The sequence below is a fragment of the Mycteria americana genome, chromosome 7, assembly GCF_035582795.1.
Source record: "Mycteria americana isolate JAX WOST 10 ecotype Jacksonville Zoo and Gardens chromosome 7, USCA_MyAme_1.0, whole genome shotgun sequence".
NCBI classification, from domain to species: domain Eukaryota; kingdom Metazoa; phylum Chordata; class Aves; order Ciconiiformes; family Ciconiidae; genus Mycteria; species Mycteria americana.
Window position 1 is genome coordinate 41,443,437 of NC_134371.1, and position 12,108 is coordinate 41,455,544.

At 37.2% G+C, this 12,108-nt stretch overlaps 1 protein-coding gene across 3 annotated transcripts in view; it reads left to right on the forward strand.

The window, feature by feature from the left end:
• SUCO (SUN domain containing ossification factor) overlaps window positions 1–12,108 on the forward strand; it is a 47,903-nt gene that overhangs the window by 12,441 nt on the left and 23,354 nt on the right. For all 3 annotated transcript variants that reach the window (XM_075508055.1, XM_075508056.1, XM_075508057.1), the window contains exons 2-6: window positions 3,806–3,914; window positions 6,209–6,310; window positions 7,684–7,829; window positions 11,151–11,291; window positions 11,472–11,622. In XM_075508055.1, the coding sequence (XP_075364170.1) occupies window positions 3,806–3,914; window positions 6,209–6,310; window positions 7,684–7,829; window positions 11,151–11,291; window positions 11,472–11,622 (649 nt within the window). The remainder of the gene's footprint in view (window positions 1–3,805; window positions 3,915–6,208; window positions 6,311–7,683; window positions 7,830–11,150; window positions 11,292–11,471; window positions 11,623–12,108) is intronic.

A 12,108-nucleotide genomic window follows, 5' to 3' on the forward strand; every position in this document is an offset into this window, starting at 1 on the left:
CTCCTTCACAATTACTTAAGAGTTTGAGCCAAATTAGAAATGGATGGTCTTTCACATGAAACCTACAGTGCAATTTCAAAACCACCTGCACTTTTGAATGTCAGTGTGTTCCTTTTCAAAAGCCTAACAGCCATCAGTAGACCATAGCCAATTTGTATAGCAATAAGTGTACTGCACCATTCAGATAGGGGTGAGCAGATTTTCTGATTTGGTAGACAACCACAGTATGTGCCTGCCCTGTGAAGAGTAAAGATTTCCTTCCCCCTGCCTCTCCCCTCTTCCCTGTGTCTGGGCCTGCAGCTTTTGCTTTTGGGTTTGTGCATATCAAGCTGAAAAATTCATGGCGTATTAGAGAAAATAGCTTTTAAACTACGTTAATGATGATACTAAAAGACTTGTACTTAAGTTTCTTTGTTCTTTATGAGAGATAATAGCAGCTGCTATTTTGAGTCATACTTAGCATAAATGGAACTATTGAAAACTTCTATATCTGTGTAAGTTACTAACTGTTGGTTACGTGTTTGGAACAATCTCTTGAAGTATTTCTATACTGTTACGTCATTTGAAGATATACCTTGTACCTGAGACAGTATTTCTAGTTACTAATCTCCAGTATTATTTGGGCATTAGATCTGCTTGCTTCCAAGTCAGCATTAAAATACTACTCTTTCTTCATGAGAAGGGGAAGGATGTATTAATATATACAGATGCAGAAGCTACTGTGCTTTCACTGGACATACTGTGCAAGTTTTTAGTAAACTCAAGGGGAATTCTGTTCTCAGTAAATGAACACTTAGGTTTTCATGTTTGTTCTCTTTCTGCATATAGAGAAATGCTTAACAGAGGTGCTATGCCATTTGGTGAATTTTTTTGTTATAGACTATATCATTTATCAGCCTGTGGCTAAAGAAGCCTTGTTGAATGAATATGCAGAATGCTGAAAGACAGAAGAAGAAAAAAAGAGTAGCGGTGGTCCTGAGAAGGTGATTAATTTGACTTCTCACAGCATGGCTGGTCTTACGTGGCCTTGCATTCTGTGGATTTGTGTTCTTAATGCTCTGTCAGAGCTTGATGGCAGCAGTTGAATGATATATCATGCCTGCTGCGTCCTCTGTTGCAACAGGGCTCAGGTTTTCCTGTGGGCACATGCATGCATACATATACAAAAGGAATTCTCAGTCCAGAGGGCTCTGGGGAGACTTGAGGCATGATGTTTGAGTTGGGGAGTAGACTGAGAAGAATTTCTGAAAATAAGCAAATTGGATATTGGACAGATTATGTCAGAATAGCTTAAATCTATGAGCTGTCAAACTGCATTCTTCTAAAAGCTGCAATCATGCTCTAATAAAGCATGATTTGTTGCATTAAAAGTATCAGTATATTAAGGCAAGAAATGTATGCCTTTTGTATTAAGTGCTTCTCGTGACTGCAAGTGCTAAAGTAGTTATTAATGTGGTTGTGAAAATATACCGTGTGTTTTAAAATGCTGATTCACAGCCAATGACATCTTTTGTTTTCTGCATTAAGGGACTTAATGTTGCTCTGTTCAGCTCACTGAAGAGTGAGCAAAACTTAGTGTAAGCAAAATAGGAAATAATGTATTTGTGTGCATGTATAATAAAGGGGTGGAATGAGCTACAGTATGTTCTGTATAATTTTTGATCTTTCTCTTGTATTTTTATGAAGAACCAGGGAGTCATTATAGCTGGAAGGAGAGACCAGAGGTACTGGAATTAAGAGCATGAGAAAATTTCTCCATGAAATGATTGAAACCACTTTTCAGAAACAGAAATTACTCAAAGGATTTGCATAACTAATTTTTCCAAGTGAGGGCTAGGAAGTCAGGCCATAGAAGTCTGGTAACATTTTATTCAGTCTCTTAAATGTGTATCTTGTGCTTAGGATAAGAGAGGTTTGATGGAAAACTTAATACAAACAAGTAACTACATGATGGGATGGGAATTTAAGATGTGTGAGAATGCATATACCTCATTTTCAACTGAACTGAGATGTGAGACTTTGTACCCGCTACAATATGTGGTTTTAAGTGTTTTCATACCTTTATATTAAGTGCTTTAGTTTCCAGCAACTGCAGCTGCTTCTGCTTGACTTGAGAGCTTCCATTTAGTTTACAGGAAAGCTGTTACCTCAAAGATAAAGAGGAATTACTGAGGTGCAGTGGGGCTGAGATAGACCTGGGACATCTTATTTGCTCATCTCCAGAATAGTATGTCAGATCTCATAAGTTCCTTGTCTGCTGTCTTCTGCTCTTCTGGTGGTAAGAGACCTGGGTTTAGAGTGGCTAGTGCCTCGCTAACACTCCCTGCTGGTGTGGGTGGAAGAGGAGCAATAGGTTTATAGCTCTACAACAAAAGCCGGCTTTTGCACTTGCCTGCAACCTGGGGAAGTAGTGCTCCCTCTGTGTGTGTGTGTGTGTGTATATATATGCATGAAACTGTTCTTAAAACTTAGTACTTGACTGTGGTCTATTGTGGCATGGGTTCCTCCTCGGTGGAGGAGTCTACGCTGCATATAGTTTCCAATAAAGGTGATCAAGTTTTTAAGACAGGTGATAATTCAAATTCTAAACACTAGACTGATCCCAGTTGTGTAAGCGAATCCTGACCTATTAATATTCTTACTGTTATGACTAACTGTTAAGGCTATATTTTAGTTTTCAAAACTTATGTCAGAAGGCTGCTGTATCCAGATTTGTTGTATGCTTAAAGATCTGCTATAGTCCTGTCTCCTCCTAGGAAGAGGCCACCCTTTTTTCAGGGTGCAGAGTGATGTTTGTGTGAATTCACAGGGGATCATGCTGATCGCCTGGCTGTCATGTAAACAGTATTTCCTGGAAAAGTGTTTGGCTTTGTGGCAGGTGACTCTGATGTTCAAGTATAGTTGAAAACTCCGCTAAAACCTCAATTTGCATAGCATTTTGCTGGACTTATTCGAAGTCTGCATGAAGACATTTGCTCGCCTTTGGGCCTCCAAGCCTAATGGTTTGCTGTACAGATGTTAAATGTTAGATAACATATAAATATGTTAGATAACATATCTAGGACATGAAGGGGCCATGCAGTATAAACAACAAAAGATGCTGTTCTGATGCAAGTGTTTGTATAGATGTTGGCTGCTTTTCTATGGAAATAAATCCATTTCTACTGAGAAGCAAAATTGTTTGGAAGAGAAATTACAAAACTAATCTCTATGGAGGTTGTAGCTAAAGCCAGCACCTGGTTTGCCATTTGTTTCTACATTTTCATTGGGTTTTGCATGGGCCTTTTGTTTAATATACTTATTTTCTCTAATTCTCTTAAAAGTGCTTGATGATACTGACTGTACAGAATTTTCTCAGGTATGATCTGTACAGGGAAATAAGGAGCTTTATTTTTTTAATCTGTGGCTTTATTTTTTGCTTAGTAATAATAATTGCTAAAGATATTCCATTAGTGTATGATGAAGGATATAGTTGATTCAAATTCTTTCTAACTTGCAGTAACTTAACTAATTTGTGTCAGCTTCCACTTTGTGATATGGTATCACCCCAATAACTGTTTTGATGATACTTTTGTCTTTTGGAAGTAGTAAATTTGTCGTGTGTTTTCTGTTACAATTTCTTAAAGTTAAGTTTTCCCAATAGTTTTGATAAATGAGTATCTATGAACTGTACATGTGTATTTTTATTTTAGGTAGCTCATGGGAACAACTGAAAAAAAGTTGAGGGAGACAATGCTGAGGGAATTTTAAAATAATATTTATTCATTTTAAATCAAGACTTTGATGCTTTTTTTTTTTTAAATAGGCTTCCTATTTGGCATGTCTTTTGTAAAGACAGTCTTTCATCGGCAGTGCAATATGCTTCAGGTGATGCTTGTGCCCTGGCGAATGATGATGAGAATGTCCAGGAAAAGGTATGCTGAATAAATCATGTTAATTAGCTACTCAGTCTGACTTAAATTAAAAAAAAAAAAAAAAGGATTCATACACTTTGTTTCGTAGAGTCTTCTTGGCCAGAATGTTTAATGTGCTCAGTTGTTCTGTGAACCATGATGTTATCTTCCCAAGTTTTTGTTTTCCTTTACTTCAAGTTTGTTGCTGCTACGTGACAGTTTGTGGGGACAGGGTGGAACAAATAGTAAAGCTAGTAATGGTGGCTCAGGTTTTTTATTTGGGTGCCAGATGTTAGAAGAAGTGGTCATCAGGGATAGTATGTGGCTCTGTAGCAACCACAATAAGAGGCGATGGCCTGGGTAAGTCTAGGTCACAGTATGCCAGTTGTATCTGTGTTATGTTAGAAAAACAGTGCACAAATGATCGCTATCCTAAATGGAAGATTTAAGATTAATTTTTTTATTAAGTCAGTATTTATTAGTTTGTTTTCCTCCTGTTTAATAAAAAATAACAAAGCTGAAATACATATGTGAAATGCTAATAAACAAGATTCTGTCCCTTTCTTATTTACATTACTCAGCACTCGATGTTAAATTGAGTGTAATCGTCCCACCCTGATTAACGCATTACAAGTTTCTGCATATTGCAATTTCACAGTGAGTTCCCAAGCAGTTGAGTCATATCAGAAAGTTATCATAATTTCATTTACTTATTTACACTCCTGTGATAAGCAGGGGTAGTATTGATGTTACTGGTCTTCCCTTTGCCTCCATCAGTCAGTAGTAGTGCTAATCATGGTCCTCATTCCAAGAAAGCTTTTATATGCCACATCAAATCTGGAAAATGTGTGTTGAGCATTCTAGTTGACTCAAGTGGAGAGCTGCCTGACCAGAAAAAAAATACTGTAAACATTGTAGGTTTCTTAAGCATTTCAACATCTAGGGTAGCTGTATTTTTTTTGCTAGCTTGTGCGGCCAAATAGCATTCAGTTCTACTCTTCTGCCTGCCTGAAAAAAGTCCTGCTCGAGTTTAATGTCTGATGTAACAAAACTGGAAAGATCAAGTAAGCTTTGAGACTGAGAAGCCACTGGTGTATGTTTTCCTACTTTTTTGCAACATTCTTCCCTTCATTCTAGTAACACGGCTGCATTGTTAAGCAGATTTCTCAACTTAAAACCAAAGATGTGAAGTATGCTGTACTTTTTACTCATTAAAGAAAAATCTCTTGGGTGTATGAGAAATCTTAAGCATGTGTCTGTTACTCCTATCTAGGCTGCTGGAGATGTCCTGCTCAAAAAGAGCAGTCTTGCAGCCCTTAATCAGTTTTCCTTAGACGTTGTCCCTTTGAGGCATTGATGCTATTTAATCCTAGGGACTAGGACATGAGCTAATATCATTTGGGGAAAAATGTTGCTTAGCTGTTGTCTTTTAAGATTTGCCTGCTCAAATTTGTACTTCCTGCTCTTCCAGTGTATGCCTTAACTCTCTCAAATTAGTGTGATCATGTAATCTTGTATAGCATAGCAGCCCACTTTGGATATGAACACTAGCACTTCCAGTGTTTGACCACAGGATTTTAGACAGCCCTTATAAAATGACGGGTGTGTAAATTTCTGCCACATTTCTTGCTGTATTTTAAAGTATTGCTCAAAAATAACTTGCATATGCTGTAGTCACAATTTAAAAAAAAAAAAATTGAGGGGCAAGTAAATTCTTGCCCCTTAGTTCTACAGTCTGGTGGTTTTAAAACTTTTTTTTTCCCTCAAGTATGTATTTTTTTTTGCTTTGTGAATTCACTGCACTTGATTGTAAATCTTTAGTTGTAAAAGAGAAAGTTGCTTTAAAACATTACAGCAGATTGGTGAAATTATTCTAGTTCTGCTGATAAGACTGCTATAACCGAAATGTGCCGAGTGTTACTTTTAATGGTTGTCTGTTGCAAGTCATCTTAGGATCATTTTTTTTTCCCTCCTATTTTGGGCAGCATGGAGACAGGGAGGATTTGTCAACATGGGAATTCATGGCAGAATGATTAACTTTCCTTAGCACACACACCGAACGATTTAAGACAATGCTAAAATGGTCTTTCCTGTGAAGTTTTAGCTGAATTTTTTTAACTTGCTGTAGTCTTTGTACAGATAAGATTTTAAACATACATGGGCAGTGGCTCTGAAGATTCATGTAGCTTAACTTCTTGTTGATATTTTGGTGGTTGTAAAGATAGTATTATTCAGTCTGTACTGAAGGTGACTCCTCTTACTAGATAGAAGGCCTGTATTACTGCATACTTACTGTTTTACCTTTAATATACTAGGGGGAAGAGGCTGGTCCCAGACTGGAGTCTGAGCATGCAGACTCAAGTACACGGAGTTACTCTACAGAAGAGCTACTTGATGACTTTACAAAATCTGACCAGGCAAGACTTTTATTTCATTCACTGTCTTCATACGTTCTTCAAATGCTTCTTGGATTTCAGAGTTTTTCATTTTGGTTATCTAAAGCTCATAGTAACCACCTATCGCATTTCACTTGCATGTAGGGTTGCTGTCAGATTCATGTTTCCAGTGAAGGAGGAAATGTGAGCTAACAGATCTTGCATTTCCCATGTGCATAAGTAATAATAAGAGTAATTTAATATCTGTAGGTACTGACTAAATAAATATTTCCAAGATAAATTACAATTTGATGTTATAGGTATGGATGTCTCTATAAATAAAACACAAAAAACCTTCTCACTGAGGTCTTTTATATAGATCAGACTTGGTGATCGTAGCAGTCCATTTTAGCTTTGGTCCTTCCTGGCTTCTGTCAGTTTCATTTCCTTTGTTAAAATGGAAAAAGGGTTGTATGTGCCATTGATAACATTAAGTCAGTGCTCGATGTTAAATGTTACAAAGCCCACTGTTGGAGATGATTTATTTGATATTTATTTTTGGGTTTTGTAGATTACGAGACAACATATGTAGGACATACTTCTGAATATATATTGTGTGGTTTAGATATGTAATTTCATAGTAAAACATTCCAGACCTCTTCATGTTCAGTTAGATGACTTGGAGTAATCCAGCTATTGACAAGAGGCTCTTGTTTAATAGTATTTAATAGTATTAATAGTATTTAGTATTGTTTAATAGTATTGCTGCAAGAATTAATCTGACCCGTTTCAGTGATTATGTAGTCTTACAGATTCAGCCTTATTTTGATTATGCTGTGCGACGGCTTATGAAAACTCAAGAACTAGAATAAATAAGACTCAAGACTACTAGACTCTCAGAAGTGATAAGTGATTTATCTCTTTGTTCAGTAACAACATGGAATAGACTTCTAAATCATTTTGGACCTCCATTGCAGTGATAAAATTGAAAGCCTTCCCCAAAATTAAGCTTAGGATGAAAATAGTAAATGTAAATTTTATTGTAATGGAGCGTGCAAATAGAACTGTTTATTTCAGTTGCTGAAATATTTAAACTTGTTTTCTTGTGGTGTTCTCTTTGTAGAGATGCATGGTTGAGGAAGCTGTTGCACATGCCTTTTCCAGTTAATATTTCTACACTACTATTGCAGACTATGGAAAAGTGTCACAGCTATGCCAAAGTAGCACTGAATACCACCTAGGTTTATGAAGAAAGAAAATTTATTCCTTAACTGTCTTGCTGTCTGGTTTTCAGGTTCATTGATGACAGAAATCTAAACTACTGAACTGTTAAAACTCCATACTAGATGTTATTGTATGAATGCTTTTCCTATTCAAGTTTTGAAAAAGTATGTTCATCTGTAATGTTTTCACAGACTACAGAAATGAGTGAAGCAAGCCAGCCTGAAGTTGAGACTCCACCTTCAGTAGATGTAAATGAAGCTTCGTCTAGCATAGTTGCAAGCACTGAAAACATTTCCAGTTCACCTACCTCAGAGATACCTCCAGTCTCGCAGCCCGAGTAAGGTTTTTTTATTTTATTGGTTTGGTCTTTGAGAGAATATCACTTACTCTGATGTTGTTAAGAGTTACCTCTTCAAGTTTAGTAGGGATAAGACTAGACTGCTACACATGATTCTTTTGCTGTACTTTGGTTTATGGTGTCAATGCTAATGGAATACGCCATTGTTTACTCAGTGCATGGATTAAGAGTTGTGTACTTGCCTGAAGTGTCATAGTATTGCCATTATCAGTTTCTAAGTTGTTGCTTTGACAGAAAAAAATCCAATTTCTTTTATGTGCTAGATAATCTGTACTATAAAAGCCCTCAGGTCTTTACCGTTAGGATTTCGGCCCTTCAGAAATGTGCTTTCACATCTGTGATAAGATAACAAACATCAAGGCTGCTTCAGTGATGGCCTCTGCTTTCATTACAGGGTGAACTTTGCAGGATTTTACTCCAGGACTTGCAACCAGAGCAGTTTTAAATAAGTTCTGATATTAAGAGACTTTTGATGCAATAGCAAAGTTTAGTATAAATGCAACCAAGACAGTTCGTAATTCTGGTACTTAGTCTATTGCAGAGCTGCCTCTGCTGCAGGCAGTCTTCAAGAGTTGATATGCTTAATTTTGTTTCCCTTCTTTTGTGGAATGCTGTGCTATCAAATGTGAACTGTAGTATGGAAATTCATCTGTATATGCTTCTAGGTACTTTCACAAAGTTCTTCTGGGCTTTTTAATGTGTGCTAAGGGGAATATATTCTTCTGATTGTCTGCTGATAAAGATCTAATATTTTGGTAGATAAAAATTTAACACATTAAAAATGAAGTAGACTTCTCTTGTTCTTTAGTGTGGTTGGTTTTTTTTTTTTTTTTAAGACTCCAGTTTTTCTGGTTTACCAAATTTAGTTTCTTTACCATAGAAAAGGTCTGGCAATCTTGTCTGCTGACTGATCTTGTCTAATCTGCTAGGGCTAATGCTTAAGCACCTTTTGGTACTTCATAAGTGTCTTTTAATTGCAAGTCTTCAAAAATCAAGCTTCCCAAATTCGCAGTTTTTATAAAGCAAAACTGGAATGTAATTTCAGTGTGTTTCTTTTTATAGCTTTTGTTGACTACTGTACTGATTTGTTTGTGTAACGTATTGTAAGTCCTACTGTTGTCAGGTCTTAGAAGGAGATTCAGGATCTTATTTTCTTTTGAACATTCAGCTTGGTGTCTTGCAGTTGTTGAAAATTGTCTTGCTGTTGTAGTTGGGGAATACTATAGTGCTGAACTCTTAAGACTCAAACTATGAAACAAATGAAAATGGAAGCTTGTTTTGGAGCACCTCATATATTAGTTAATGCTTTGCAGTAGTGTTCTGACACTAGTACCTTTTACAGGAAGAAATGGTAGAATGACTATAGGAGAGATGCATGTTTATACATTATTTCAAACTTCAGTTTAGCTTTAAATAGTAATAGGTGGTCTCTTTTTGTGCAGATTAACTCTAATATCCAAAAAAGCTGTAGTCCAGCTCCATAGTAAAACAAGATCTTTAAAAAGGCTCAGGTGCATTTGTTATCTTTAGACAGCATTTTTCCTGTTTTAGATGCTGATTCCTATCAGTGTAACAAAGTCCAGCTCCCTTAGGTGTTATTGGTCTGATATTCCAGCAGGACCTCTTAGTCAAAATATTTTGCAAGTAATTTTATTCCAAACTATTTTTACTTTGTAATGAATCTTTTTAGGACAGCACTGATTGTAGCTTTTCTATCCAGACGTAATCTGGGGAAAACTTCTTGAAAAATAATCTGAGCTCCTCTTCTGGCTGCAAGTAAAGACAGCTACCATGCAAAGTGAGCTTGGTAATGCACTTCAAAAATTAAGGCAAAGCTACTAACAAATGAAAGTACCCAAAGGAGAGGGAGCACTACAGCTTTTAAGCTTGTGCTACTCACCTTCTGCCAAAATTAGTCACTTGAGGCCAGTTAGGTACACCCTGATATCAGGGCATTTTTGAGTCCATACTTGTCCCATATTTTATTCAGTTGATAATTACTCATACTGTCATCTGTTCACTGAGATCAAGAATATGTAGAGCTTTTTAATTTTAAGTGTAGTGGTGAGCCTTACTTCAGTCATAAAGTGTTACATACAGAGCTAAACTGTGTGCATCTCAGATCTATGTGTTTTGGGGCGTTCAGAGAAACTACTCCCTGTTTGTAGCCAATAAATTCTTGTATTCCTAGCGTTTGTTGGATTTTGCTACATAGCGAATATCTATGAGGTTTTTTGTTTTATACTGTGGGAACTTTATCATATGAAAGGGACTAAATTGGCTCCTGTGTTTGTTACAGCTGCTTCTGTTGATGATTGTAGCAGTCAGAGAACCAAAAAGATCCCCTTTTAAGCTGCTGACGTGCTGTTTGTGTTTTTGCAGCTCTATATCATGATATTGGATTAACCTAGTTTGCTGCTGATGTTGAAGAAAGCTTATGTTGAAATTTAGGAGGCAGAATAAAGACGTTTACTTAGATCTGATTTATAAACTTCTAGATCAATACGAAAGTCATCCCTGTACTGGAGGAAAGGAGGAAAGTCACAGAAGCTGTTATTTGTCCACCTTCTCCTCCCCACCCATGCCATCATTCCTAAAGAGCATATAGGGAGGCTTTCTTTTCATTTTTTTGCCTTAGGATTTGTCTGATGCAGTGTGTTCAGTCTTCTTGGGAGAGAGGAAGTAATGGGCAGATTAGCTAGTTTGGGCTGTTTATGCAGCTTGTATAATGGTCTACTGGCTTACCTTATTTTTATTACACTAGCAAAAAAAAAAATAATCTAGTGGGAAGGAAGTCTGACTGGCTCTACTATACACCATTATGCCATCCCTTTCCTCCTCTAGTTTTAGCCAAGTTTTGTTCTGACTGCTGCCCATTGACTTGGGAACATTAGGAGTTTTTAGTAATGGAACTCAGTCTTGTGTTTGATTCCTTTGTTGAAAGGGAAAAGAGAATTGCTGGCAGTCAGGTAACTATGAAGCTGTTCTTAGTTTGATGATGGGAAAGATTATCCATTGCGGTGTTTGGTAAGATGTTAGATGAGAGTTCTGGGAGATGAGAAGCTAGCTCTGAGTTCCTTTGCTGGGACAAACAGGCTGGAAAAGGAAATTCTATTCTTGCATGGCTACAGCTGAGAATGCAGTTCCACAAGTATAGCATACTTCATTCCTCTTTTCTTAATTATTTCTGTGACGCTGTTGCTTTTTTAAAACTTTCAAATATCTTTAGTTATGTGGTTGATTAGCAGGGTTACTTGTGTTATCAGAAGGGTAAAAAGCGTGTTATTTCTTTCCCTTCAGTGCAATAGAAAATTCCCGTGCTGATATCCCTGTAGTCAGCTCTAGTGAAGCTGAGCAGTCAGAACCTGACTGTGATATTGGTGGGACACTTGAGGCTGACCCTCAGAGTGAGCCTTCCTCTTTTGTCAGTCCACCAGAGAGGTGAGTATTGAAGTAGGTTGTGAGTCTGAATAATTTAAAGGTGATTGTTCTTTTCTGTCCTGGCCTTGCAACAAACATTTGCATGTGCTTGCTTATCTACATTTGTGTTTGTGTGTTTAAGATTGCATATGGCTGAAAATGTGATCGTTTTATAGGTCCTAATACTCTTAAAACTTTCAGCCTTGCAGGTCAACATATAGAGAACATATCATCTTCACATGGGAAGGGAAAGAAGACAAAATCTGAGTTTGAGTCAAAAGTTTCAGCGGCTGAAAAGGGGGCAGATGAGCAAAAATCTGCTCTGAATGCCTCAGAGAACTTAAAAAGGGAGGTAAGCAGTGCTGATATCCACTCAGTACACACAGGAACATAATGACCTCTGTTAGGCTAGCACCATTGTTAAAGATGAGTGATATCCATCACTTTTATGATTGCCACTGTATAAATGCACAGCCCTCACATTTTGAGCACTGTGTGCAGTTCTGATATTGCCATCTCAATAAGGATATAATAAACTGGAAGAAAAGGGCAGCAAGGTTGATTCATTGGCACAGAACAGTTTTTCTGAGCTAAGTGTTTTCAAATACTTGGGAAATCAAATAAAACTATCTGGAGCAGAATCCAGAAGAAATGTTCTTCATGTAACTGATAGTTAAGCTGGGACTTCCTGCAGGATGCTGTGGATGCTGAATTTTTTTAACCTAGCTTTAAAAAGAAAAGGGGTGGGGGGGGTTGGGTGTTGTGCAGTCCAGGTAAGCTTGTAGAAGGAGAAATCTGAGGGTTGAATCTTGACTGTCAGGAAGTTCCTGAGTAGCAA